General features: G+C 47.4%; 1 protein-coding gene across 2 annotated transcripts in view; it reads right to left on the reverse strand.

Annotated features, from left to right (window-relative positions):
• The window catches only part of sn (fascin domain-containing protein singed), a 61530-nt gene that overhangs the window by 4151 nt on the left and 32300 nt on the right, over positions 1 to 25079 (reverse strand). The window contains exons 1-5 of one of the 2 annotated variants that reach the window (XM_065452618.1): positions 16321 to 16972; positions 13827 to 13950; positions 10380 to 10709; positions 7936 to 8165; positions 6306 to 6478 (exon numbers count right to left, since the gene is read on the reverse strand). In XM_065452618.1, the coding sequence (XP_065308690.1) occupies positions 6306 to 6478; positions 7936 to 8165; positions 10380 to 10709; positions 13827 to 13950; positions 16321 to 16337 (874 nt within the window). In that variant the 5' untranslated portion in view covers positions 16338 to 16972. Of the gene's footprint in view, positions 1 to 6305; positions 6479 to 7935; positions 8166 to 10379; positions 10710 to 13826; positions 13951 to 16320; positions 16973 to 25079 lie in introns of those variants that run through there. The other variant, XM_065452619.1, reaches the window with a different exon arrangement.

Here is a 25079-nt window from a genome sequence, read left to right on the forward strand (position 1 = left end):
TTTGGGTGAAGTAATTAAAAGTGCAGGCCATGTAATGTAGAGGGCAGATATGCAGTGATCCATTAGAGTTACAGAATAGCTGCCAAGAGAAGAGCATTGAGGTTGGCAGAAAATTGAATGGTGCGACGGAAATAGAAAATTTAAGGCATAACATGGGGTCAGCTGGTGCAAGACAAAGGTAATTGTACATCACTGAGAGGCCTTCACACTTCAGTGGACACAAATAGGCCTTTAATAACAATGAATTAATAGGGCAGAATGCTGGCAGCACATGATCCACAATTGCAGATTAAACAGCATGGCAGAAGAGGCTGAAGTATGCTTCTGCTGCGGATATCGAACTATAGATCACAAAGAAGTGCAAGGGCTAAAATAGGTCCTTTTGTTCAAAATTCTTGTGCAATAATAACAACAGCAAAGCTATGAGTGTGTGGAATGTGATTTGTGCTGTTAAGTTGGCACACAGACACTGACACAAAAACACCAAAACACGAAAAAAACATTGACGTTGCAGTTATGAGGTTATGATGAGCTCGGCTGATCATATGTTGTGAAGAGGACATTAAAATTGCCACTGAGCACAGAAACACAATGATAGAGGCCTGCAATTTTTGTGGCAAATGCCACCTGTGCTTAGTACAAAACCCATTAATGCTACAGTGCATGCATCTAAGACAACTTGAGCGCACAGAACACCATTAAAGATGCCCTCCCTCACACAAATGTTTCAAGGTTGTTTGGCAATATACCTGGTGTGCTAGCCACAAAGAGCAAAAACAAAGGCCATACTGAGGTAACACAAACATAATGCAAGTGGGAGCTTTTTATTTGTCCTTCCCTGGCAATAACTTAAGTGCACCTCTTTTCATGAACTGCATGACTTTACTCTTATCTTTTCACAAATGCCAGTCGTGCTAGGAAAGTAGGGACATGGTGAATTCATGTCGCACCACTCGTGCATTTGCCTTCTGCTTGACTCATTTCAGCACGGCCATCTCTATGTTGGTGCATGATTTGATGACTAGTTTCAGGTCATTTTACTCTCTAGCCAGTGGCAGCAACATTCATTCACTCACTCATTCATTCACTGGTCCATTACAATACAAGATTATTGCGAAAGGAGACCAAGCAGCAAAGCTGTCATTCTACTGCTTGAGGGTGCTTGCCGACACTAGATGTAGTGAACAGTTAAACCAACTTGTATGAGATGCCATTCGAATTGAATACACGCTGCAATGTGCTGCAGTGTCAACACACCTTTGATGATTCACCTTAATTAAATGTACTTGAGCTTCAAATTATCTGCATTTTTCGTTTTCCCAGTAAATACAATAAATTCATCATTGCTTTCTGAACCCTTTTCTAATACAGGTAGACATGAATACAACAGTTAGGCATATTCAAAGTCCACAGTCTGAACCTCAAAGGCCCAGATAGGTTGCAAACTTAGTCAAATGCGCAGTAGTATAACTCCTCCAAAAACCTCTGGTTGTGAAGACAGGCGAAATAAACTACTAGGTTGACTTGCTCATGTGACTACTGCAGGCAAATGTCAAGCTAAAGGCTCAGAATTTTTGGGAACATAGCACACATCAACAACCCTTAATGCTCAATAAGAGTCACTTCGTAGACCAGTCTTTTAAATAGCAGATAGATACTGGAAGCTAATGCTTGGTAACAAGGCCAATAATGTACAAGAAATAAACAGATTGTTACCACATTCAAATTTCGAAAACAGGTTTCCATGATATCAGGTTGGGACAACAGATGGACGGTGACTAAGGATGGCTAGCAATTGTTTGCTGGCTTTAGAGGCAAATTACTTGCTTGATTTAAAGCAAGCCCAACAACGTTTGTATGCTTTTCCTGCAGAGACAGTAATTATGCAACCCTGCAAGAAATACAGAGAAATTTGTAATGCCACATGCTGGTGATGTCATTGCTGTTGCAGCATGGCAAGTCAGCAGAAAGATTTCCTTTGCTAATAGCCTTTTTTTTCTTTTTTGCTAAACACATGAAGTGTGATCATCATCATGATCATCATCACCATCACCACCATCATATTTATGTCCACTGCAGGCCAAAGAGCTCTCCAGGCTATCTCCAATTACCTCTGCCTCGCACCTGCCGACTGTACCTTATGCTTGCAAATTTCGTAATTTCACCACACCCCCCAATTCTCTGCCGTCCTTAACAAAATTCCCTATTCCTTGGCACCCATTATTTCTGTAACTCTAATAGACAACCGGTTATCTGTCCTACAAATTACATGGCCTGCTCAACTCAATTCTTTCCTCTTAATGTCAACTGGAATACCGGCTACCCCCGTTTGATTTCTAATGCACGCTGTTGTCGCCCCGTCAAATTTTTTTCTTTAGGTAATTTGTTAACCTCCAATTTTCTGGCCCATATTTCAGTTCCGGTAAAATGCTAATGGTTGTACCTTTTTCCTTTTAAGGATGGCAGTAAGCTACTTGTTCCAATTTGGTAATTCCTGCCATATGCGTACCAACCAATTTTTATTCTAGAAATTTCCCTCTCATGACCAGGATCCCGTGTGAGTAATCAATCTCCTGTGATAAACATACCCTTGCAGATTCTAGATGCTGACTGTCAATTGCAAATTCTCGCTCGCTCTCTTGCCTAGTATAGTATTTAATCTTCAACCCTACTCTTACACTTTGTCGACTAAGGTCTTCAATCATTTGTTGTAAGTCATCTCTGGCATTGCTGAACAGGATGATGTCATTTGCTAACCTATCCATACTTGTTGCTGGGCTAGTTGGTTTATCTTATTCCCCAAAGTTAAGATGCAACCAAGGACGGACAAAAGCTTTAGGACAGGAAAGAGCATCACTTGCAACTACTTTATTGAAAGCAGATGAGATTATATTTATAGGTGAAGATGGCCATGTACAAAAGCACAAAAATCTTACAAAAATCGCAGTCTATAATGCCTGTATAAAGTTGAAGCTTGAATATGCTGCAGTCGTATCGGATCCACATTTCAGTAGACATTAAACAATTAGAGCAAATTCATAGGAAAGCTGTGTAATTTATGGGAAATATAAAAGGGAAGACTACTTCTTTAGTGCTACGAAACAACATTCAAACATTGGAAACATGCAGAAAGATTAGCCGATTAACATTACTTCATAAATACATTTCTGGGCAATTCAATGTAACTTTACCAGTTTGAGACGGGCTTCCACCAGAAGAACAAGACATACTAAGCAACATTTGCTAACTCCAATTTTTGCCAGGACTAACACGTACAAGTACAGCTTCTTTCCGAGAACCATAGAAGAGTTAAATTCTCGGCCAGACAGCATCATTGATTCCAATAACTTTGCAAACAAGCTGGGACATACCTGCATGCGATTATTCTATTTTCCAAGTTTTTCTTGCTCTGGTTCTGTATTGTCTGATCCTTCATTTGTCATGCATTGTCTGTTACTTGTCAATTAGTTTACAACCCCTCCTGCTTGGGCCCAAGCATTGGCCTGCAGTATGTGTAAATAAAATAAAGATGTGCACACACATGCTTGCGCGCAATACTCAAAAGTTTGCATCATTATACAATCATACAGTGCAGAAACTGTCATTGAGTGCTACGTAAAGCCACAGATGTATCGCTGACACAGACATCGCATTTTATGTTCATGAAATAGGCCTCCATTAATTCCCATGCCAGGAAATCTTTGCTTTTACAAAGAATGCGGACATGGAAAAGATCTGGCTCACACATGCAGGAATCGCAGGGCATAGGCAAATGTGCATTAATCTTATTCATGACAGACAGCTCATGTTCCCTTGCCCTATCGTTGATGCAATGGCATGTCTGGCTGATATACATCCTGCCGCAATTAAGTGGAATTTCGTACACCACACCGACCGGGCAAGTTACATACGGCCTTGTGTGATTTTTTACCACAAAGGGTCAGCTTTTGCGGGTCTGATATGCGTGGGCACAGGCCAGCAAGCTTCCATGGAGCTGAAAAAACAATAGGTAATTTGTACATGCTGGCCACTTTCTTTGAATTGCAGGTCACTTCATGCATGTACGGAATAACCTGTGGCCTTTTTTTCCACTAGTGGCTTTGCTTTCTGCTTACCTTTCAATTTTTTGAAGACGAGTGTCTGCTACTGCAACTTTGATAGAACAAAGGTATCCGGCGGCTCGCAACTATGCAACCTGACAGTTAAAGCTTTCCTGCATTTTGTGAGAACAACACTTCACCAATGCCGCCTCAAGACACATGGAGGCTAATACCCTTTTAACAAGTTTGGTAATGGGGAACTTAGGGAAACATCTGCTAACCAAAGGTTGTCTAGACATTTGCCGGTCATACTCACTCCTGGCTCTTCCCAGTCTAATAGCTTGAATATTTCTTAGGATGCATGCAGACAATAGCATTGGAGTGGTTGCGCCCCCTTGCCTGACCCCTTTCTTGATCAGTATTTTCCCCTTTTCTTGCAAAGAATTAACGTTGCTTTGGAGTCTGAACAAGAAGTATGCCAAGATGGTAATTCATCAATTTAGCCTAATCTATAGTTTGCCTTTTACAATTTCACAGCCTTTTAGTAAGTTATGAGCTTGTCTTGTACAAGGTTGGCATTGAATGAGACATTGAAGAAGGCTTGTGTAAAATGAATTTTATTAGAAATTTCATTTGCAATGAAAAAAGAAAGAATGTATTTACTATAATTCTAAGACACACTTTTTTCTTTAAATATTAGCTAAAATGTGAGACGCACGTTGAAATTGAGTATGAAGCTAAAACTGCAGTAGATAGTGCCCAAATCCCACTGCAAATCTTGAACCCCAGCTTGCAATCTCGAAGGCCGTTGCTGTAACTGTGGGTGCAACTGTGAGTGTCAGAAGCTGTTGAGAGCACTGGAAGTTCATCATCGTAGGGCACCACATATAGCTGGTGTCCAAATTGCCCCTCCAGGGTCCTCAAAGTAATGGAAACTGATCTCGAACACTGTGCCTTTTTGAACTGTCAGTGGTGGAACCTTGTGATGGCCACCAAAAATTGCTGTGATCCAATCCAACTCATTCCAGACATTCCTGCAGCTGTGGGAGCCATGAGCTGCAGAATTGTTTGCACCCATTCCCGTAAGTTCATTAGGCATCATGCATTTTGCCTTTTTTGAAGTATGAAAATAGGGGTGTGTGTTCCAGTCAAGAGCACTGCATTATTCATTGCTGGCTGCAAAAAATCAGTTGCACCTTACATTTGAGGGCTCGCTAGGATTGACTAAGTGCAGTATGTCCATTGGAACATCGGCATGGTACAAAGGTGTAGAATGTTCAGGAAAAAAAAGAGGGAACTGGTCTGGTTTTACATTAAACACCTTTTATACAAATTAATGAAAAGTTTATACCACATTTAGCTGGTATGTTAATTAGTCTATAAGAAACACATGTGGGCACAGCACATAGGCAGTGGCTTATTGCCTTGTTAAGCGGCCGTGTGAACATGAGCCGTGATGGTGACATTTCAGACTAGTCTAAAATGTATAAACAAAACAATCTCCTGCTGCCATATGGCTAAAATGCAGCTTCATGCTATGATGGGAAACAATGGAAGGGCTGTAAAGTGGCACAATGACAAACGACTAGGATGACCAATAACCAGAACTTGTGTTTTTGTGCTAAATTGCATGCCTAATAATGACGAATTAGAGATTGGTGAAAAACTGCAGACTTGGACAAAGAGTGGAGCATATGTATCAGCCAACTGTTAGCGGTATTGCGTAACACTGAATTAACCTTCTTTGAACAAGGTAGGGAACTTCATTTTTGAAGAGGTTATTAACAAAAAGCGGTAGAAAGACGAGTTACTAAAAACTCCATATTGAACAGAGATTTCACGAATTATTGGATATAACAAAGTAAATCTATCATGTTTTTTTGCTGATGTCAATGTGTAACGAGTATATGTGCTTAATGAATAATGGGTATAATAAGGGTACTTTTAGCATGGATGAAACTTCATTATGACAAGGCTCGCTTACTACTATGTGCTCTTTCATGTATGAGCATTGCATGCATTTGCCAAAATAACCCTATGTAGTACGCTGTCTTTTCCAAGTGAAATCTAGCTTAATAAGTCATCCCTTACAATGTGTTATCTTTTGTCTGCATAGCACTATACCCTCAGCATGAAAATTTACCAAGTCAACCTGCCACAGCTTCGCTAATCAGTGGCAAACTCGAATTCAGTTATGTATGCCTCAAAATTCTACCCAGCACTTTTCCAGGATTGTCAGGTCAAAGAAAGGCAAGGTGTGCTTACCCTGCTTGACAGAGACGTACTTCCCGTTGAACCCCACAAAGGCCGCCTGCGGCACAGAGTCTTCGAGAGAGAACAGCTCGTCCCGTGTCACGGAGTTGGAGCGTGTGCGCATCACTGCTTTGGAGCCAATGGGTGACAGGTAACGAAGATTGATGTCACGTAGTGCTAAGTACCTGCACAGAGATTGAGAGTTTTATTTGCTACAGTGGAGCATGCTTAATACTTGCTCACTCATTTCAAGTACTCAGCCCTTGTGAACAAAACTGATAGAACCATCTCAATTTTCACATTAGGATTGTACTTTGCTGTGGGAATGATCATGGGCAGATATGTTACTTAAACATACATGCCTCACGCACTTGTGGGAGCAATGGTACCTTGTTCCCACTGCATGCATTGCTTCTCAAGTTGTCCGGAAATTCCCCTCGTTCACCGATCGGTACACAACAGCATTTCTTGCTAAGGCAGACAAAATGTACAGCCACATCGCAAGCAGCTATAGTTCCAGCACCAGTCATCTTCAACTGTGTTATGCTGTGCTAAATTTTCCAGCGAGAGGCTTCAATGTCAAATGCTTCCAATTATATAGCATGGTGCGTGCAACATGGCCCATTCTAGACCACGAGAAGATAACAAATGAGGATTACAACTGGTGCAAGGAAGGCAAAATGTGTCGACACATACAAAATTGTTGCAGGAGGCACGAAAGAAAAAGGCAAGGATGAAATAACAAAGCTCACACAGCGAGCCCTCATATTGTTTACATCTGTACTCACTCCTACACTACCTTTACTCACATTCCTGAAAAGCATGAATTTTGAGTTGGCAGTTCTGTTAACCATATCAGAGGGAACAAATAAACTCTTCAAGCACAATTAATTCTGTCCAGTGAAAATTTACTTCACCTTACTTCATGCATTTTAAGAATCATGGAAGGCATACAGGTACAGAACAGACTCCAAATTTTCAGTTCTTCAGCAGGTTTTGTGAAGCTTACAGAATGGACTCCATGTGTAAACTCTTTATAGGAACATCATATTCAAGAAAATCAACTATTTGGTGTCTAGCATACTTGTAACACACCTATCCAGCCACTTCAAAAAGATGCCCAATGTAAAACATCATCAGAAACACTGAAAGCAAGCCCACTACATGATGACATACTGACACTGATAGCAAACACTAAACCGTCTACCTTTCAACATGTGTAATATAACACTTTACGCATATTATTCAAAGTTGCAGCACAGGTTCAATCAGATGTCTCAAGATGTATGCAGTACCATGATTTTCATCAGTGCTTTTGCTTTTGATGCACCATCTTCATTTGCAGAATCGTGCACACCGCACCTGAAGGGGACAACTAGTCAAATGTGTCGTTACTTTAAATGAACATGCCATTTTCTCCAAAGTGAGCAAGCCACAGTACCAACGGAATACTACCATTAAAGGTAAGGCACAAATTTTGTTTCCAGTACAAATGTAACGTACATGTTGTGCTGGTATAAGCACTTGCAATATCCCCATAGCACCTACGTTGATGTGCTCCATTTTCCTTCAAAAGCATGTTCATCCCTCCTTTGGATGAATAGAGCTGGCACTCTTTGCAAAAGTAATCAGGTGCACTAACCCAGAGTGGAATTCCAGGCTGAAGAGGCATTCTGGTGCACAGTTCTCAATTAGTTTTCCATCAGGACAGAGATAACGGTCATTGGCCGTGTGCAGTGCGTAGCGGCCATCCCTGAACTCTAGTGTGAACAAGGTGTCCTCTCCCCAAGGAGTCGCTGCATCTACTTGAATCTCGTCTCCGGTTGCCGAGAGGTGGGCGTAACGACGGCGTCCGATGGACCGGATGGTCACCTTTTTTAAAGGAAAGAGCAGGAAGGTAACAAGGTCCCATCTGGTGGTCACTCAAAACAAAGTGTACATCTTATGTCATTCACATGAGATGTATAGGAATTTCATGCACATCCTCAACATTGACAGTTGCACAAGGCAAATGTGTTTTTCAAACTATATTGTATACTTAACATTGTAAGAGCAGCTCAGCAGTATGGCTCATGCAACATGCCAGATGGCATAATTCCTATCTGTTGCAACATGAATGCAACATGTACAGCCCTCATCAATATGAAAGGAAACAGTTCATTTTTTTTTAATGACTATAGGTCATGATGCATGGGTTCAAATTGAGGAACTTGATTGAGCTTTTAGTCTCACTGAACACTTTTATGGAGAAAATGTGTGTTTAGCCCCTACAAGCGTTTGAAGGAAAGTGTTCCCTTTCCATTTATGATGACTGTACGTATGGCCCTACACAGACTTATTACACGAGATCTCCGAAAGAAATTTTGTCATGCTTCTGTGTTTGAAAGTTTTATAAACATCAGGTCAAGCTACAGGTCATCAGGACATCAAGCTACAGGTCACGTGTCAGATAAGGCCTAACAAGTCCTGTATGTGTTAGCTTATCAAAAGCATGGAAAGATTTGTTGCTAACTCTCTGTGCTGTCATAGATATATGATCACAGCACAAGGCGAGTGTGTTATGCTGAGAGTGACTCGAATTTGATATACCAGAATATCGGTTAAAACAGAGCCACACTCCCATGCTTATCTTTCCCCCTTCTATCACAACTCGTGCATTATTTTTTTCCCTCCTACCTAGGACGCTGTCAGTGAAGCATCAATGTAGTTTCAGTGCATTATTCGTGACCTGGAGCAGGATGATCAGAACTTTTGAGTAGGCATGATTAGCTCATGCACTGCGCTCAAGATAAGCCAGCATGCATGCTCGCAGCATTTCAGCGAGATTGCAGCTTGATAAGGATGATTGCTTCACGCTGCCGCAAAGGCGAGGCATTAAAAAGCGGCGTCACTTGTGGGCGTCTGCTAAGGGCCTGGCAGTTGCGGTCCTCCGTAGTTTCAGCTTACGAAGTTATACTGTCCGGAATTCATTACGGTGCAGAAAGTAGCAGCATCAACTTTTATTGCAATAGCAATTTTAAGGCCCCTCCAGGAGCATTACTACCATCAGTGTCGCCATCAGAGGACTTATTTTTCGTGAATTGCTTATCTCGAAACTCTGCTTTTATCAAAATTTTAGCAGGGTTTTACAGCTTGAATTGAACAGGGGTTTACTGCATAAAGGCCAGTAACAACTACTACAAATGACTCGCTTATTTCATGTCTACTCTGTCACTGCCTGTGAGTTAACGTATTAAGTGCTTCATTACAACAAGACATGATGCCTCAATTAATGAACAGTTAAGCAGGTATGAGGGAGCCCCACGCTTGACAAGTGTCCACAAATGTCTGTTGAAAGTGCTGTAGTACACCATGCCACAAGTGGCCCTGAAGGCAGAAATATTAACAATACTTATTGGGGTGTATGTCAGAAGACGCATTCTCATCTATAGATATAGTAGCACAGTGCAAATCGAGGAAAGGAGTGAGTGTTCCATCCCTTGCTTCTTGTCCTTGTGATAATCTGTGGCATCTTTCTTGGGATAAATGTGCACCTAGTTGCCCAACTCTCAGTTTTGTGAAAGGTTTCTTTAGATGTGTGCCAGTATTGATGCTGCCAGTAGGACGTACAGGGAGTAGCCACGAGTTGTCCCTAATAAAGCTCTGAATGAAATTAGATGGCAAGGCTGCATCATGCAGACGTACTGCCGAGAAGTGCCTTTCTAATTAAGCACCTTTGATGACTAGACAAAGCAGACCACATTGAATGTGGCACTTCTACAGCTCCCATCTGTGTAGAACAGACAGCTCGAGACATGCCTGCACACACACACCGGCCAGGCTGCTTTTCATGTGATAGTGCATACGCATGCATTTCCATACAGAGGCCACAGCAGGCAGAGCTCTCCGGAAAAAATTTGAGCATGCATGGTTCACCAGCAAGCATGCAAAATTAAGTGCATGGGCACTTTCTTCCACCCCCATTAGAGTTAGGCTGCCACTGGCAAAATTTGATGCCTAGGCCTCTGCATCAGAACACCAAAATTGTTGAACCAATGCAGCAAGTCACATGCTGAAGAAACTCAAGGAGTAAAACACAGCACTCACCTGTGGTCTGGCCGCGAGGTGGACCGTCCACAGTTCAGATGGCCCAGGTGCCTTGGCGACACAGACCAGCTGGTCCGACGAGGCTCCCAGGAAGTAACCACGATTGGTGTTTCGCAACGCCCATTGGCCCTTGGCGTCTGCAGAGACAGTGATCTGGAAGATAGCGCCTGGCCCATGCTCCTCCGCATCACAGGTGACGTTGCCGAACTGGTCGACTGCCAGGTAGCGGCCCAAGTGTGAGCGGAGGCGCACTGCTTCCTCGCCAGCATCAACACACGGCTCCAGCGACCACAGCTGCTTCTTCTTTAGGGCGGCTCCGTTGGCGTTCACCTGCGATGGGTTGTCAAGGCTCGAATTCATTCAAGTCATAGATATGTACAAACAATGCATCTGCACAACATCTACACTGTTTTCCTTATTTTTTAAGTAAGTTTTGTCCTGGTACCACAGGAAACCAGCCTTTTCTAATGGGTAGAGATGTACCATGACCTGGCACTCGGTTGTTTATACAGTAAAAGCTCGTTAATTCGAACCGCAAGGGGAAGCCGCTTCAGTTCGAATTAACGAAAGTTCGAACTAACGAAAGTGAAGGAGAGCAACAGTACATTGCGATTTGGAAGCAGTAGGGCATGTCAGAAATTTGGCGTGTCAGAAAGTGATGGCGTGTGCCACGGGCACACGCCATCTTCAAGTCGAAGCTCTGGGTCCGACTGTGCCACACCACCGATGTCCACCGAAACGAACGTTAGCCGAGGCTTAACACTATCACAATGATTCGCGACGGCCGATACCTCTTAAGCTGAAAACAGAGGTGCACAACCGATGAAGACTGCCGAGACAAAGAGGCTGAACATGTAAAGGTGGCGAAGGCCCTGATCCGTTGGTTCTTGATTGGAAGCGCAGCTGCGACGTACTTTATTCGCTGTGTTTTGGCGCTTGCCGTGCCATCTCCGCACAACATTAGCAGCTGTACAAGATTTGCAAAGCCTCCGAGATTCACAACAGGCAAGAAGTCTTGGAGGTTACGTAGAACGGAGAGGCAGCAGCCGCCACTGCCTTCTGGCTGACCCCGCGTCGGTTAGATTTTTTTCCGATTTTGCCTTCTCTCGCCGTTCTCTCCGTTTCGGAGGCAATACAGCCTTGTGTGTAGTGTAGGGGTTGCAGGACGGACTTCGGGATGAAAAACCCAAACTTGGGAGTGTTTATTCTACATTATATACAGGGGACGTGAGAGACAAGTAACATTCGTACAGTCATTACGGGCCGGCAGCAACTCGGACGCTGCGGCCCGCGGCAAGAAGTTCGAGAGAGGTGAATCAGGGAATCAGGGACTATCCCAGAATGCTCAGGTCTCTCTGGAAGGCTTCTTATAAACCCTTCGAGCACTGTAAGTCACGTCATGTTTGACCAATGGGAGAGTCCGCTCCGATGACGCCACTTTCAGCCAATGGTAGGCGCCCGTGTCGCGGTGTCACACCTGGCGGCTCTTTGCGGTCTTGCCTCGCAGACTGGCAATGCACTTCTAACGAGGAGAAGGGGAGGGCTGCTCATGCTCCATTGTCGGAGGCCCACCTGCTAATCCCGGCGGCGCACGAACTTGTTGGCACGTGAACTTGTTGCCTTAAACTTGTTTGCTCGGCCGCTCCTCTGGAATGTGCTTTCCTGCTTCGGCATTCCTCAATTAGCTGTGCTGCGATTCGAAGTGGTTTGGGGAACTCGAAGTAATCGCAGGAAACAGCTCCATATCTAACAGTAGGCAGTAGGCGCTTTTCTCTGGCCGTGTGCCAGGTGAGCGTAGTTCGAATTATCCGTGAGGGAACCTTCTCGCGTTCGAATTAACGGTCTTTTTTATACATAGACTTCTGTGGAGCTTGGCCGGACCAAATCGTACAGTTTGAATTATCCACAAATTCGAATGATTGAAGTTCGAATTAACGAGCTTTCACTGTATCAGTTCTCATTTCAGGATATAGATATGTGCGGAGGCCTCTGGGCACCCCTTCTTCCACGACAGCTCTGATGAAATAGTCGAGCATCCGCCGCTGGTGTGGGAGGCAGACAAGGCAGAATCAGTGCAAAAACAACAGAACACCCAGAGGTCCATTCATCCTGTGTCCTTCCACTTCTGCATGTTCAGTTATTTTCCCGCGGATTAATAGGTGGAAAACCAACCACAGAGTTGGATTGTGGAGTCTTTTGTAGGCGCCTCAATTTCTGGCACACAAAGTGCAAATGCAGCCCATAAGGCATTGTTTAAAAGGTACCAAAAGTCGTCTGAGCCCAGTGAAATAAATTGCTTCAAATTCTCTGTCTATCTCTTTCTCTCGGGAAGGGAGGGGTATCTTCCCAAAACTGTGGAGTAGGTTATGGGATGTGCTGTACATTGGTGGGCTCCGTATTTATGTTCACAGCCTAGCTAGGGTTTGTCAAGGTCCACCTAAATATAAGCACACAAGCATTTTTAAGTTTTACCCGCATTCAACTGTGGCCACCGTGACAGGGCATCTAACCTGCGACCCTGCGTGTTCGGCAGCCGAATGCCACTGCTTGGCAAGTCCGGCACTCCTTTGCACTCGGCAGGCTTTGTTTGGGGTTTTTCTTGAAGAACCTCAAAGTTCGATAGTTCGCATGAAGTTTAACAGCAAGTAACGTGCAAAGAAAAGTTATACAACATAGAAGCGGCCCGTTTCGGGCTAGGAAACTAGCGTGACCTAATGGACCTCGAAGTTTTTTCCATCCATGCATCCATCTTAAGTGGGCGAAGGAATAATGCATAAATATTACAATTAGATTGCAAAGTAGAAGAGAGTAGCGAAAGTCTTAGCTCTGCATGGAAAGAAAAGCATAAAAAAAACATTTTACCTTTATCTAGCAAATGCCAGCACGAACAAAGGCGTTCGTGTTCCGTGTTTTTGACACTGCCATTAAAGATCGTTCTTTATTAGAGCCTCATAAGCTCAATATGGGCCACAAGCGAAATAATAATGTACAGCAGTACTACAACTACAAAACGTGTATAATACAGCCACACTTTCTAGGATAACAGTACCCAATGAATGTGTTCCACCGCCAGGAATTACGGAACTTTTGCAATTCCCTAAATATGGAACGATTGCTCCGGCGCTCTCAGTGTGAGTCGTTCTTTACAAAACAACCTTTGTGGCATACAGAGAGTGGAAAGTTGGGGCTAAGTTGGTTGTGGTTAACTAAACATTGTCCTACCATAAAAAAGACACGAGTGAATGACAGGACTACTGTAGTGAAAAATAAGCCAGCAGTTCGTGGTCCTACCTTTGGTCATATGTGCCAGAGTATTTTGGTTAGCCCTAGCATGTGGTGCCTTCAAAACAGCGCTTGCGTGTGCTTTCCTTAAGTTTTTTTTTTTCCCCAAGCTAAAAACATCGCCACGCGTTATGCAAAGAGCCGGCTGAATTGAGCTGTGCTTGCCTTGAAGCCAAATGTCTCTGCGGTGAGGTACTTGTGGGCGCCATTGAGAAGGCCCACACTCCAGGTGAGCGAGCTGGTGACCGCTTCCCCGCAGCCGTTGCCGTTCATCATCTTGGATAGGCTCCTGCACGAACAGGGGAAGAGACAGGCATGCATGGTGTTATCCCTAGCCGGCTCCAGATGAAAACTGTACCAGAAACTGTGTGCACCAGAAAACTGTATGTGTCAGCAAAGCTAAATCAACCAGCGAATATTACGTAGAAATTAGTGTTTTGATGTTGAGTGCGAGGTCGTGGTTTCAATATCCGGCACGAGGGTAGCCTTTGTGTTGACGCAGGTGAACTGAAGGCCTCGTAACCACCAAGGTGCTCGACGATCGACGCCATCCACCGCAGAGACGCAACAGTCGGCCAGTCGTAAAGCACAGCATTACAACTGGCCGTGGCAATGAACCCTTGGACATTCATTACAGTGGCAAATGTGCATACTTCAGATAATAGGAACAAGGCCGAGTTTTGCGAGGCACGTTGTTTGGCGTCGCTTGCCCAAACAAAATGGTTCGTACGCCTCACATAAGAGGCAACCGCATTTCAAGGACCACAAAGCGAAAGAAAATCAAAAATATTTGTGGTGCTGTGCGCAAGGATAGGAGGTTAACTGACAAACTGTGGGAAGTGAGCTGGGTACCATGTTTGGCCTCATTTTCCCGTCATCATTTTGCCCGGGCAGACTGCGTTCGGTAGAGTTGTGCACGGGTCAAGGAACAGCGAAATAACGTGCAATTGCAGGCTCATTGTCCATGTAGCTCGAGTTACAATGCTCTGCCGTTCCGCCTTTCAACGCTACGCTGGGTAGACCGTCTGGCGAAGCGGGTCGCTGTTACATGTTACTTCCTTGCGTTTCACCACCATCATTCCACGAAAAGGCACCAAGGGCACAAACCTTTGTCAATTTCCAATTGAAAGAAGGGTTCTTGTTAGTCTTTAAAACATAGTAACTTGTATGCGGTGCTCGGAACGACTCTCTATCAGCTCATATTTCTTGAAAATTCGCGGGCAGACTGCGGCAAACGACAGGCGGCGCGTCCCCGTAGGGACCGACCTGGCATCTTGTACTGCTCGCGTCAGAGACGAGGGGGCTCGTATACACTTTTCCGGCACATACTTCCTAGCAGCTACCACCGCTAGCATAGCTCAGACACTGTCTCGCCTTTACTCGCCACTGGTAAGGTTTGTCCGACGCTGCGCGGAGACGCTATCACGAGCGAGGCACAATTAACAACTCAAGGTCATGCCGCACGCAAAATAAGGCTTGTTTCACCGCAGCGCACGAAAATTCGGCAGTGAAGCACGCTTGCCGTGCTAGGGCAGCATGTCTGCGCACTTAAAAAAGCAGCTCGTTGACTTGTTCAAATAGCTCGGGAGGTGCCAAAGAAAAGGGCGGAGCGATACGTAATAATGCCGAAATTTCGTTTACACTTGGGCTATGAGCAGCATGGCGGCCAGGGAAGAGGTCACCACTCTGCGCGTCCACGTAGACGCATGCATCCAACACTTAAGCAGAGAGTGTGTTGTTATTATTATTATTATTATTATTATTATTATTATTATTATTATTATTATTATTATTATTCCGTTTGAAAACATCAGTACAATTTCACAGATAAGAGAAGAAGCAGGCTGGCAACTTCCACCGGAAGAGGCACACGATGCCTGCCTACTCTTCAGGAAGGAGGGAAAAGACACAGAAATCGAAGATAAAAATAAGGGAAGGAAAAAGTGAATAAAAAATACATCGTAGCTGCTTTTGAAGGAGACTCACCCTCCATTTCTAAGCTTTCGATCCAAACAATTGTTCCATAATCTATTCGTCGTTATTACGTTAAACGAAATCATGTCTTGAAGGGCGAAAGCCCGAGATTAACTAAGGGGACCAAGAGATTCAATTTTCAGTACAGACGGGCAGGTAAACTTCTATAAAATAGACGGTGTGGCGATAGCGCGTCACCACCCTTTGCCATCTTATTTGCTCTGCATTTCAGATCAGAGCTTGACATTTCAACGCACACATCCAAAGTGTGAATGTATTTGAGCACGCAACAATAACGCTCAAAGGAAGCCCTTCGCTCACTCTCCTATGCAGCGCATACACTGTTTCTCACATGAACAGCAACCGATCCGCTCTGCGCCACTGGCACTGCACACCAACTCGGCGCACACGGAATGTTGTTAAGGTATACCGACACCTTGGCCCCTCTTCTGCTCTCGCGATCATGTAGCTCGCCTCCTCGCTCGCTCCAGTTCACCATCCGGCGCTCTCAATCCAGGAAGCGGCAAGTCACTGCATTCCTCCGATGCGAAAGTGCCACATCTCATTTGCTCGCCTACCGAACACGGCTCTTAGTGGTATTAAGATGCAATAGCTGGCCTCAAAGGCTACACAGTAACGACGGCAGGCGCACCGGGAATCAAGAGGCAAAGGTGCCAAAGGTCACCTGGTTTCTAGAAGCATGGCTGCACACCGGAGAAGCTTCTACGGCGGCAGAAAGTGGAAGCCTGCTGGCTTCGAACAGCTCACTCGGGCCGTCAAACGTATTCCGCGACGGGGTCGAACACCGAGGCGCTATGGGCTGTATGGAGCGGCAACACGAAATCGGCCGGCGGTTTAGAGAAGGCCGGGCCGGGGCGCCGAGAGCTCGAACGCAGTGAAGACGACTCGGAACCGCGGGACGGTTGACGAAATCACGGCAATCTTGACGAGGTGCCTTCGAACTAAATATTCCGAGAAACCACGAGAAACGCTTGAGACACCGCACAGGTTGCCGACACCGCAAGGAAAAAGTCAAAGTAAATACACCTCTACGAGTTCAAAGGCATTTAGGAAGAACCACTCAAAGACCTCGGAACTCGCACGCCTTGCTGCACTGGACGCTGCTGCTTCGGAGAAATGAAGAGCGCAACGGTCGAATATTCAGAGTCGCAGGATGTTTCCTCGGGGCTTTGCGTTACGGAGGCGACGACGTAGCTCGGGAAGCGTTTCACGGACCGCAGCGGTGCATCTTGTGTAGAGTGGTGAGGGACGACCGCCGGCCCATCCAGAGGAGCAGCGAAGAGCGGTGCGGAGGCGCCGGTGGTGGTGGCGCGTCTGGTCCAGCGCCGCCGACGCCGAAGCCATTTGGGGCCAGAGCGCGCGCCGCCCGCTAACCCAGATGCGCGCCGGCGGCCGGCGTGAAGCCCGCCCCTTCTCGAGGGAGAGGGGGTCGTGCGACGCGCAAGCAGGTGCCCTCCCCCGTAGCGGCGGCTCGACGGGTGAAGCCCCGCTCACGTTACGTCACGGAGGAATGGAATGAGGGATGGATGGGAAATAGGCCCTCACCATTTGACAGGCAAGTGGTAATTCCTAGCCGGCGCGGAGAATGCGTGTAGTGTACCGGAATATTCTACATTGTACTGATCGCGACGAGGGCATATCTAAAAGCTATCACGAGCCAAACAATGTCTCAGAAGATAAGGCAAACCAAGAGTCAAAAACGCACGCGTAGAAACCGAAGGAGAGGAGGCTGTCTCGTAGCTGCCCGACTTCACGCTCCTTCCGAGTTATGTCACAGCATGGCTGAATTACTACTCGTCATTGATAGTTTGCAGCGGCCCGAATCGAAGGCCGCGGACCGGATGGGAAAGAACATAGTCTAATCCGGATAAAGCAAATTGCTCTCTATATCGTACATACGAAACTTAGTGGCCGATAGACACGTAAAATAATTCCATCATAACAAACTGGACATCGGACATATCCAAATCCGCTGCCAGCGCCACATAAAGCACTCGAATGTCTTTTACTTCTTTTATACAGCAGATATATAAGTGCATAACACACGCATAGCTGAAGGGTCGTTTAAGTTCGTTTTAAGGGAGTTTCGGTAGGTCGAAGCACCCGACACAATTATATCGGCGATATAAAACCAACAGGCAACGAATTAACAAAAAGTCGAGCCTCTCCGCTTCCTTTCTCGTTCATCTGATACAGTGAACTACCTTTAAACGCGTAACCTGTTAGTCGTAAACGGGTTCGTGCTAAACGGCAGTAATCTGATCACTCGCGCAATTCTTCCGAGCGCACCGTAACCTCAGTTCGGGCCGGCGTTTCCGCGATACATCCGCCCCGCAGGAGTGACGCAACAGGCCGCACGGGAATCGAATCCCTCGAGCGGGTCGCGATCTGCCAGCAGCTCTCGTTCGTGACGGCGCGCGCAAGACGAAACTGGTCGCGCTCTGCAACGGCACGGCCCGTGATCCGGAACTGGCCGAGAAAAACGGGCCGCGGCTTATTGCGCCACCGCTGGACGTGTGTCACACGCGCGCACACACAAAGGCGCGCCGCCGCGCTCTATCTGCGACGCCGGTCTAGCGGCACGACCGACGGAGACGCACGTTCGTCACCGAACAATGCACAATGGCCGCGCGACTGGAAGATTAGCCCGCCCGTGCCGGCCGTAATCCGGCGGACGGCTAGCGCATTAACGTCGGTTAAAAGTCGGCGGCGATGAACAGCTCCCAAAGCTGGAGCAGAGCGATACGCGCGTCGTACGAAGCGCTCGGTCTATCCAGAAGCTGCGACGTCACGTATGCGCTACACCGCACAAGGCTTCCGTATACTTGCGTGTTCCGTAAGCGTCCGCACGTTTCGTCTAATTGCGCAATCGGGACGTTTGTCCTGGTTATACATTTATGCCCGTGTGTATTGGGCTCGTGCGAGAAGAAACAAGCGCCGTATCAGCGACCTATTGGAATTCTGGGAAGTTGGGCGACATACGTTGAGCGTGTATCAGCGGTGAAGCTCGTTGTTCTGCTCGAAGATACGAACAGCTCGGGCTTCGTTAAAGGCAAATGGCGTCATACATCAGCGGGCGACCCGGGACTCATCGAATGGGCTACGTTAAACAAACGACGTTAACAAAGACACGACTGAAGGAAAGAAAAAAAAAGAAAGACTCTGCTTCTCATTCGGTGAATTGCTTCTCACACTGCACATATGTAGTAAAAGCTCGTATAGAGCAGCATACCACAGATGCGAAATTCCACGTACTTGAACGAAGACGGGCTACGCGTACAAAGACAATAAAACGAAGCATGAGCGACAATATACCATTTGCTGCGGCGCCCGAAGTTCCAGACCGCTCCTTCCATTCCGATTTACTTGCGCCGGAAGAGACGGCGGCGGTGGACGAACCAGCGAGGACGAAACAATCCACAGCGTGTGTGCAGTGCAACGTAGTACAGGGCGAGGCAAGAGCGGCTCGCGGATCATCCGGCCGAGCGGCTCATCGTTTGCGCAGAGACGAGACGGACTGTCCGGCCCGCAAGGAGCGACCACGTGTGGCGCGATCGAGATTTCGAGGCGGCGCGGAAGGAGGCGAGCAGCGGCAGGCCAAGGCCAAGGATAACTGCTGCGGCGACCTCTTCTCTGCGGAGCGGCAACAACTGCCGGGACGCAGCAACCCGAGAAGCGCCACTCGAAAGTGCTTACGCTGGGCGCGAAATCTATACCGCGGGCTCCCATATACGTACACGTTTGTGTCCGTCTCGCTCCGTCACACACACACACACACACACACTATATATATATATATATATATATATATATATATATATATATATATATATATATATATATATATATATATATCCACCCGTTCGTAGCAATTGCTACAAAGGAAACCCAATACGAGTTCCTCGAAAGAAAAGCGCCACAGTTGAAGAAAAATTCGTCCTGGTCCGGGACGAATTTATGTATATATATATGTGTAGAGAGAGAGAGAGAGAGAGAGGGTGCGCAAACTACATCGCCGGCAAGTTTAACCTTCACTGGTAAAGTTCTACACACTGGCAACGTGTATTTTCGTGGGCCCTACTACGAACTGTTGGTATACATTACCCGTGTCTATTAGACCCGCAGATGAGTATTGTACGCATCCCTCCCTCTTCCTCCTCGTTTTTTTTTTCTTTAGTTCGGCAACCCGATACGGCTATGATGCGCCAAGAGCAGGTTTATTGTGCAGAGAGTTGACTGATAGAGAAATGTCGAGCTTATGAATTATGCGTTCACGTTGCGCATCGCAACAGTTCGCGTAAAACATCTACCGCACGAAGGCACTCGAATCGGCCTGTGAAGGCGAAACGGCCCGTTTATCTACGAGTAAAAGAGCGGGGCTAATTATTTGGCTCGCACTCGGCTGACTGCAGCTCTGTGTTGTGGCATAACTGCGCGCGGCTCTTACGAGACGGAATGAGGAAGCTGGAAACTGGTCTGCCTCTGGTCTATACGACATGTCCCGCTCGCTCAATTTTTTACTTCTTTCAATTCCGGGAGCCTTGGACGATGGCCAGCGGTGAACGTGGCACGAACAGAGAAGACTGCATATAATGGGGCCGAGGCCACTCGGCTCTTCTTACGTGCCAGTAAACACCCCAGGTCGCTGCGTGGGCGTCCTGCATATCTGATTGACTGACAACGTGTTCGCAAGTGCATGTATTATGCGAAAACGGCTCTTTGAGCGCTCGTGCAGCCTATATACTTTCTTGCGACAGTAGGAATTCAACGCGCGTGGAGGACAACCTAACCATCCAGCATCTGTAGGATGTAGACTCGAGCGCGGAACCATACGGACCGCGGGATTTGAATAAGAGGCGAATATCACAGCAGCCTCGGAACGCAAATCTGGTGTATTTGGACTATCCACTCTGCACTATATAGTACAACCGAGCAACACAGTTTTGTACGGTCTCACTAGATAAGGTTGAAGATTGCTCTGAAATGCAATGTTTTCTCAGGTCCCCCGGTCAGTAAACTTTTGTGACCGAGTGCACAAGTGCTACATAGGCAGCTTTAAAGCGTCCTCCCGCCAAACGACTTTGTACATCCCCTGGAGCAGTCGTTGCTCAGTATAATAGGCAGTTCGGCGACTCTGTTCGGCTGGCTAGCGTGAATTAAGGACAGTAATATTTCAATACCGCCTCCGGGGAGTCCCTTTGCGCGGCGTCGTTAAACGAACCGACGCACACGGCAGTCTCGAAAACGTATAATTGACGCGCTGCAGCCAGCGGCGATAACTATACAGGCTGATGTGGTGGACCAACGCCGAAGCAGATGCACGAAATGCCGCTTTTTGCGCGGGAACGAGTGCGCTGTACGGCGTCTTGAATTCTCGTAGATTTATTTATTTACTTGTTTATTTACCTCTGGACAATTCGGTTGAAACTTGTTCGTATGTGTGACCGAGTACGCCTGCGGCACTGAGCTGCCATTTCCTTCCACGCTTAACACGTCCTATAAAGGGGGCATAGCCGATGGTTTTCGCAGATAATAACAATAATAATAAAGCGATATCAGCCAAAGATCAGACTTCAAAAGAGCTCGTGGTCCGGGCGTACTGATTTGAGAAATCTGTCCTGAATAATTATGATACGAGCGGTAGATATGCAAAGCCGCGAACAGCAGCAGCAAACCGGTACGGAAAGTCCGCCGGGCAACCGTCAACTGAATGTGGAATCACCGAAAAAAATGTGCAAGGAGCGTCAAACTTCCACTCGAGATTGTGTCAAGCCCAAGCGTGCCCCTGCAAGAAGCAAAGCAAACGTCTGCGCAACGAGGCAGCCGCAGCTGTATATTTTAACTGTTCCAGCAGACGCTGAAGATGCCGAAGGCCGATATATATATATACATACATATACATATATATACACCCTTTGAACTGGCTCAAAACGCCAACACGGAGGAATTCCACATAATGGCTGTATCACGTCTAGAACGACATCCCGGAGTTACTGTTACATTGGACGCTCGAATTACTCTATATATTGTCCGATTCGCCATCAAATTGGCAGTTCTGATTGGCTAACAGAGCAGCTCTGGTTGACTCAAAACGCTAACACGGCGGAATTTTGACAGTGTCCAGAATAACACCCGACACGCGAGGCCCGTCGACCGGCTTGTTCTGGGCGGCGGCGTGACGCGAGCCAAGCAGACGTCACGCGCGGCCGAACATCGCCTCCGTAGAAACGCTTTCTCTTCTTTTATATAGAATCGCGCGCGGCTCGAAATTCTCTCGTTTTTTTTTTTTCTTCTCCCTCTCTAAAATAGATACGACGCAGCGCGCACGGAGGCCCGCTTGGTATTGCGGCCACCACCACGGCGCCACGCCGTTTCACGTGGACGGCGCCAAACGTGCGCTGAATTTTCTCGCGACCTGCGGACGAAACCGGCGCCGTGAGTGTGTGTGTGAGGAGGAAGCGAAGAGTGGAACAAGACGCAGGCATCGCCAATGCGGGACGCCAGCTTGGGAGTGAAGCCGCGTTTTCGAAGGCAGCGTTGTTCCGCGTCGAAGAAAGGCGGCTTTCAAAGGTACGGCGGGCAGCTACAGCTGGCGTACTTTGGTATTTCGCGCGCTACTCAATATGCCGGAGGGGTGCAGCCTCGCGGTAGTTTCAAGACACGTTCATTTTCTTCGCCAATGGGCTAACCAGATCCCTTAAACACGAAACTCGTTCCTTTCAAAGGTGCACAGAGAGTGACTAAACAAAGCAAGGACGACGCGGAAGTGAAGCCGCAGTCATAAGGAACGCCCACGCGTGCTGCGCGCAATTGTTTCCTTATCATCATTATCCTTATTATTATTATTATTATTATTATTATTATTATTATTATTATTATTATTATTATTATTATTATTATTATTATTATTGACAATGCGCCACGATGTTCGACAGACTATCAAAGAGCTGGAATACTCCCACGGTATCTCTGGATGAAGTCCAGCATTGCTATACCAAAGCTCTCTATAGCTGAGCACGCTACAGCAACACTTAGTTACGTCGCGTATGCTTCGTCCGTCCGCGTCTTCCTTCCCTCCTTCGTCATCTTTTTGCCAATATGGAACTCAGCGGAATGTAATTACGAAGTGGATTTGTCCCTGGTGAAGACGAGTTTCGTTGTGGGAACGTTGGCTCCGCATGCATCTCTTGCTCTACCACTAGCTTCGCGTGTACATGAGCTCGACGGGAGCGGGTCGAGCTGGAAGTCGAGCTGACCCAGCCCGACCCGACCACGTTTACGTACATCTTACCAAGAGGGCTGGGCGAGTTCGCCCATGCCTTGCATGGAGGCTGACCGAACTCGCCTCAACGCTCGCTCTACCCGACTCGCCAGCCTTCACACGAACCCGACGGGTGGTTTTCGGCACGACGGGCCGGTTCTACTCGACTTCACCAGGTTTGTGTAAACGTAGCCAACGTTGTTGAAGAAGAAAAACTAACGAATCATAAATGAGAGGGGTGTCTATGGGTGGAGCCCCTATTCCAGGGTCCCACTGGCTTCTGAGGCTTGCAAGGCCTGGTCGTGAGTCGCCAGCTGGCTTCCCAAGTCCAGTTCGGTGAGTCGCGCCTCCCACGACCAGTTAGCGAGTGAGTCCGTTATTAGCGTCGAGAGGGCGTGTGCCGGGCGCCTCGGCACACGCCGTGCTGATGAAGGTCTGTACCGTACTCATTGGAGGATGTCTTGCCGGTCGTCGCACGAGCCTCCAGTAGCCCATAGCGTGATGTCATCCGCGTATATGGCACACTCGAGATCTCGGTGCTCCTCCAATTGTAGTGCCAGTTTGCATAGGCCGACGCCGAATAGGAGCGGTAATAGTACGGAGCCTTGAAGGGTGCCTTGAAGGGTGCCTTGAACGGTTGTATGGGAGTGAGCGTGTCGTACCTATCCCAATATGGGCGGTGCCGTTGCTCAAGAAGTCTTGCACGTAGCAATATATTCTACCACCACATCTAACGTCCTCGAGCCCCTCAAGAATCATGGAGTGCGAGATGGTGCCAAATGCTTTTTGAATGTCGAGTGCGAGCAAGATCCTGCGCGGACTTCAGGATGGGGGGTTCAGGACTTCGTATTTCAGCAGTATAGACAGACGTCTTGGGCCGATACCCCTCTCCTGAAGCCAAACATTGTGGTCAGAAGCAGACCGTTTTGCTCTATGTCTCGCTTGAGTCTGGTGAGGACGACTCGTTCGAAAAGCTTGTCCAGACAGGAGGAGCGAGATGGGTCGTAGTTGGCCTAGTTCGCGCGGTTTCCCCGGCTTCGGTATTAGAATAACGTTTGCCGTTTTCCATTCCAAGAGTAGTCGGCCGTGGGGTTTCCACACCGCGTCATTAAAGAAATCGGTTAGGTGTTGGATGGCCGAGTCGCTCAGGTTTCTCAGCGTCGCATTGGTAATTCGATCGGGTTCCGGTGCCGTGTACTTAAACCCGAGCAGCGGAGTAGAGCTCTGCGAAGCTGATGGGGGCGTCCAGATCTCCGTTATCTTGGCCGTGATAGTTGCTGGGGTTAGGTGAATGTGTCAGCGCTTCTCCGGTGTAAGTGTTCTTCAGCATTTGGTTGAGAAACTACGAAGAGCAGTTCCACCTCGTGAAGTAGCGTTCCAATCTGCCGGCGCGGTTCGACAAATGCGTGGGGACCGCGGAATGGAGTGCCACGCACGAAACAGAAGGTCCCAGCTTCGCCGAGGAAGATGAAAAGACCCGACACGGCAGGCCACGAAGGACCACTGCATCAGGGTACGAGAAAAGAAGACGTATTGAAGGAAGAACTTAGGACGAAAGAAAAAAGAGTAAGGCGAGAACGAAGGCAGATACTGTGACGCCAACTGGTTCGCAGTCGCCGCCGCCGTAACGTTCGTCGACGCAGGCCAACCTCGCCACGCCGATTACCCCCGTCCAAATGACCTTGAAAAGCATCCACGAGCGCGGGGCAACGCAAAGTAGGAAACTCGAAGAAGAAAAAAGCTAAACAAGCGACGACAGGGATGCACAATACCAGGAAAGAAAGAAAAAAAAAGTTTCGCGCGCGGTAATCAGAACGCGAGCAGGCAACGGCCGACGTGGCGCCGGCCATTACGCGCGCTGGAGGGACAGCAAACGCAGGGCAAAAAAACAAAAGGAGAAAGAGTTCTCGAGAGAGCCGGCGCTCCTTCAAAGGGACTCGGGCGGGTATAAGCAGCGCTGTTTGCGTGCAGACGACACGGTAGCCGCTCCACATTTCACGCAACCGAAACGCGAGGGTCGGGCGCGAAGAACCCGAGCGAAGTAATAAAGCACGCCGCGTTCAGAGGCTCGCGGCGCGGAGTAATCAGCCGTTGCTATTTTCGGCGCCGCGATGGAAGGATTACGCGCGCTGGCCGAGGCGAAAGCTCCTCTGGATGCGGCA

Source organism: Dermacentor albipictus, chromosome 8 (assembly GCF_038994185.2).
Source record: "Dermacentor albipictus isolate Rhodes 1998 colony chromosome 8, USDA_Dalb.pri_finalv2, whole genome shotgun sequence".
In the NCBI taxonomy this organism is placed as follows: Eukaryota; Metazoa; Arthropoda; class Arachnida; order Ixodida; family Ixodidae; genus Dermacentor; species Dermacentor albipictus.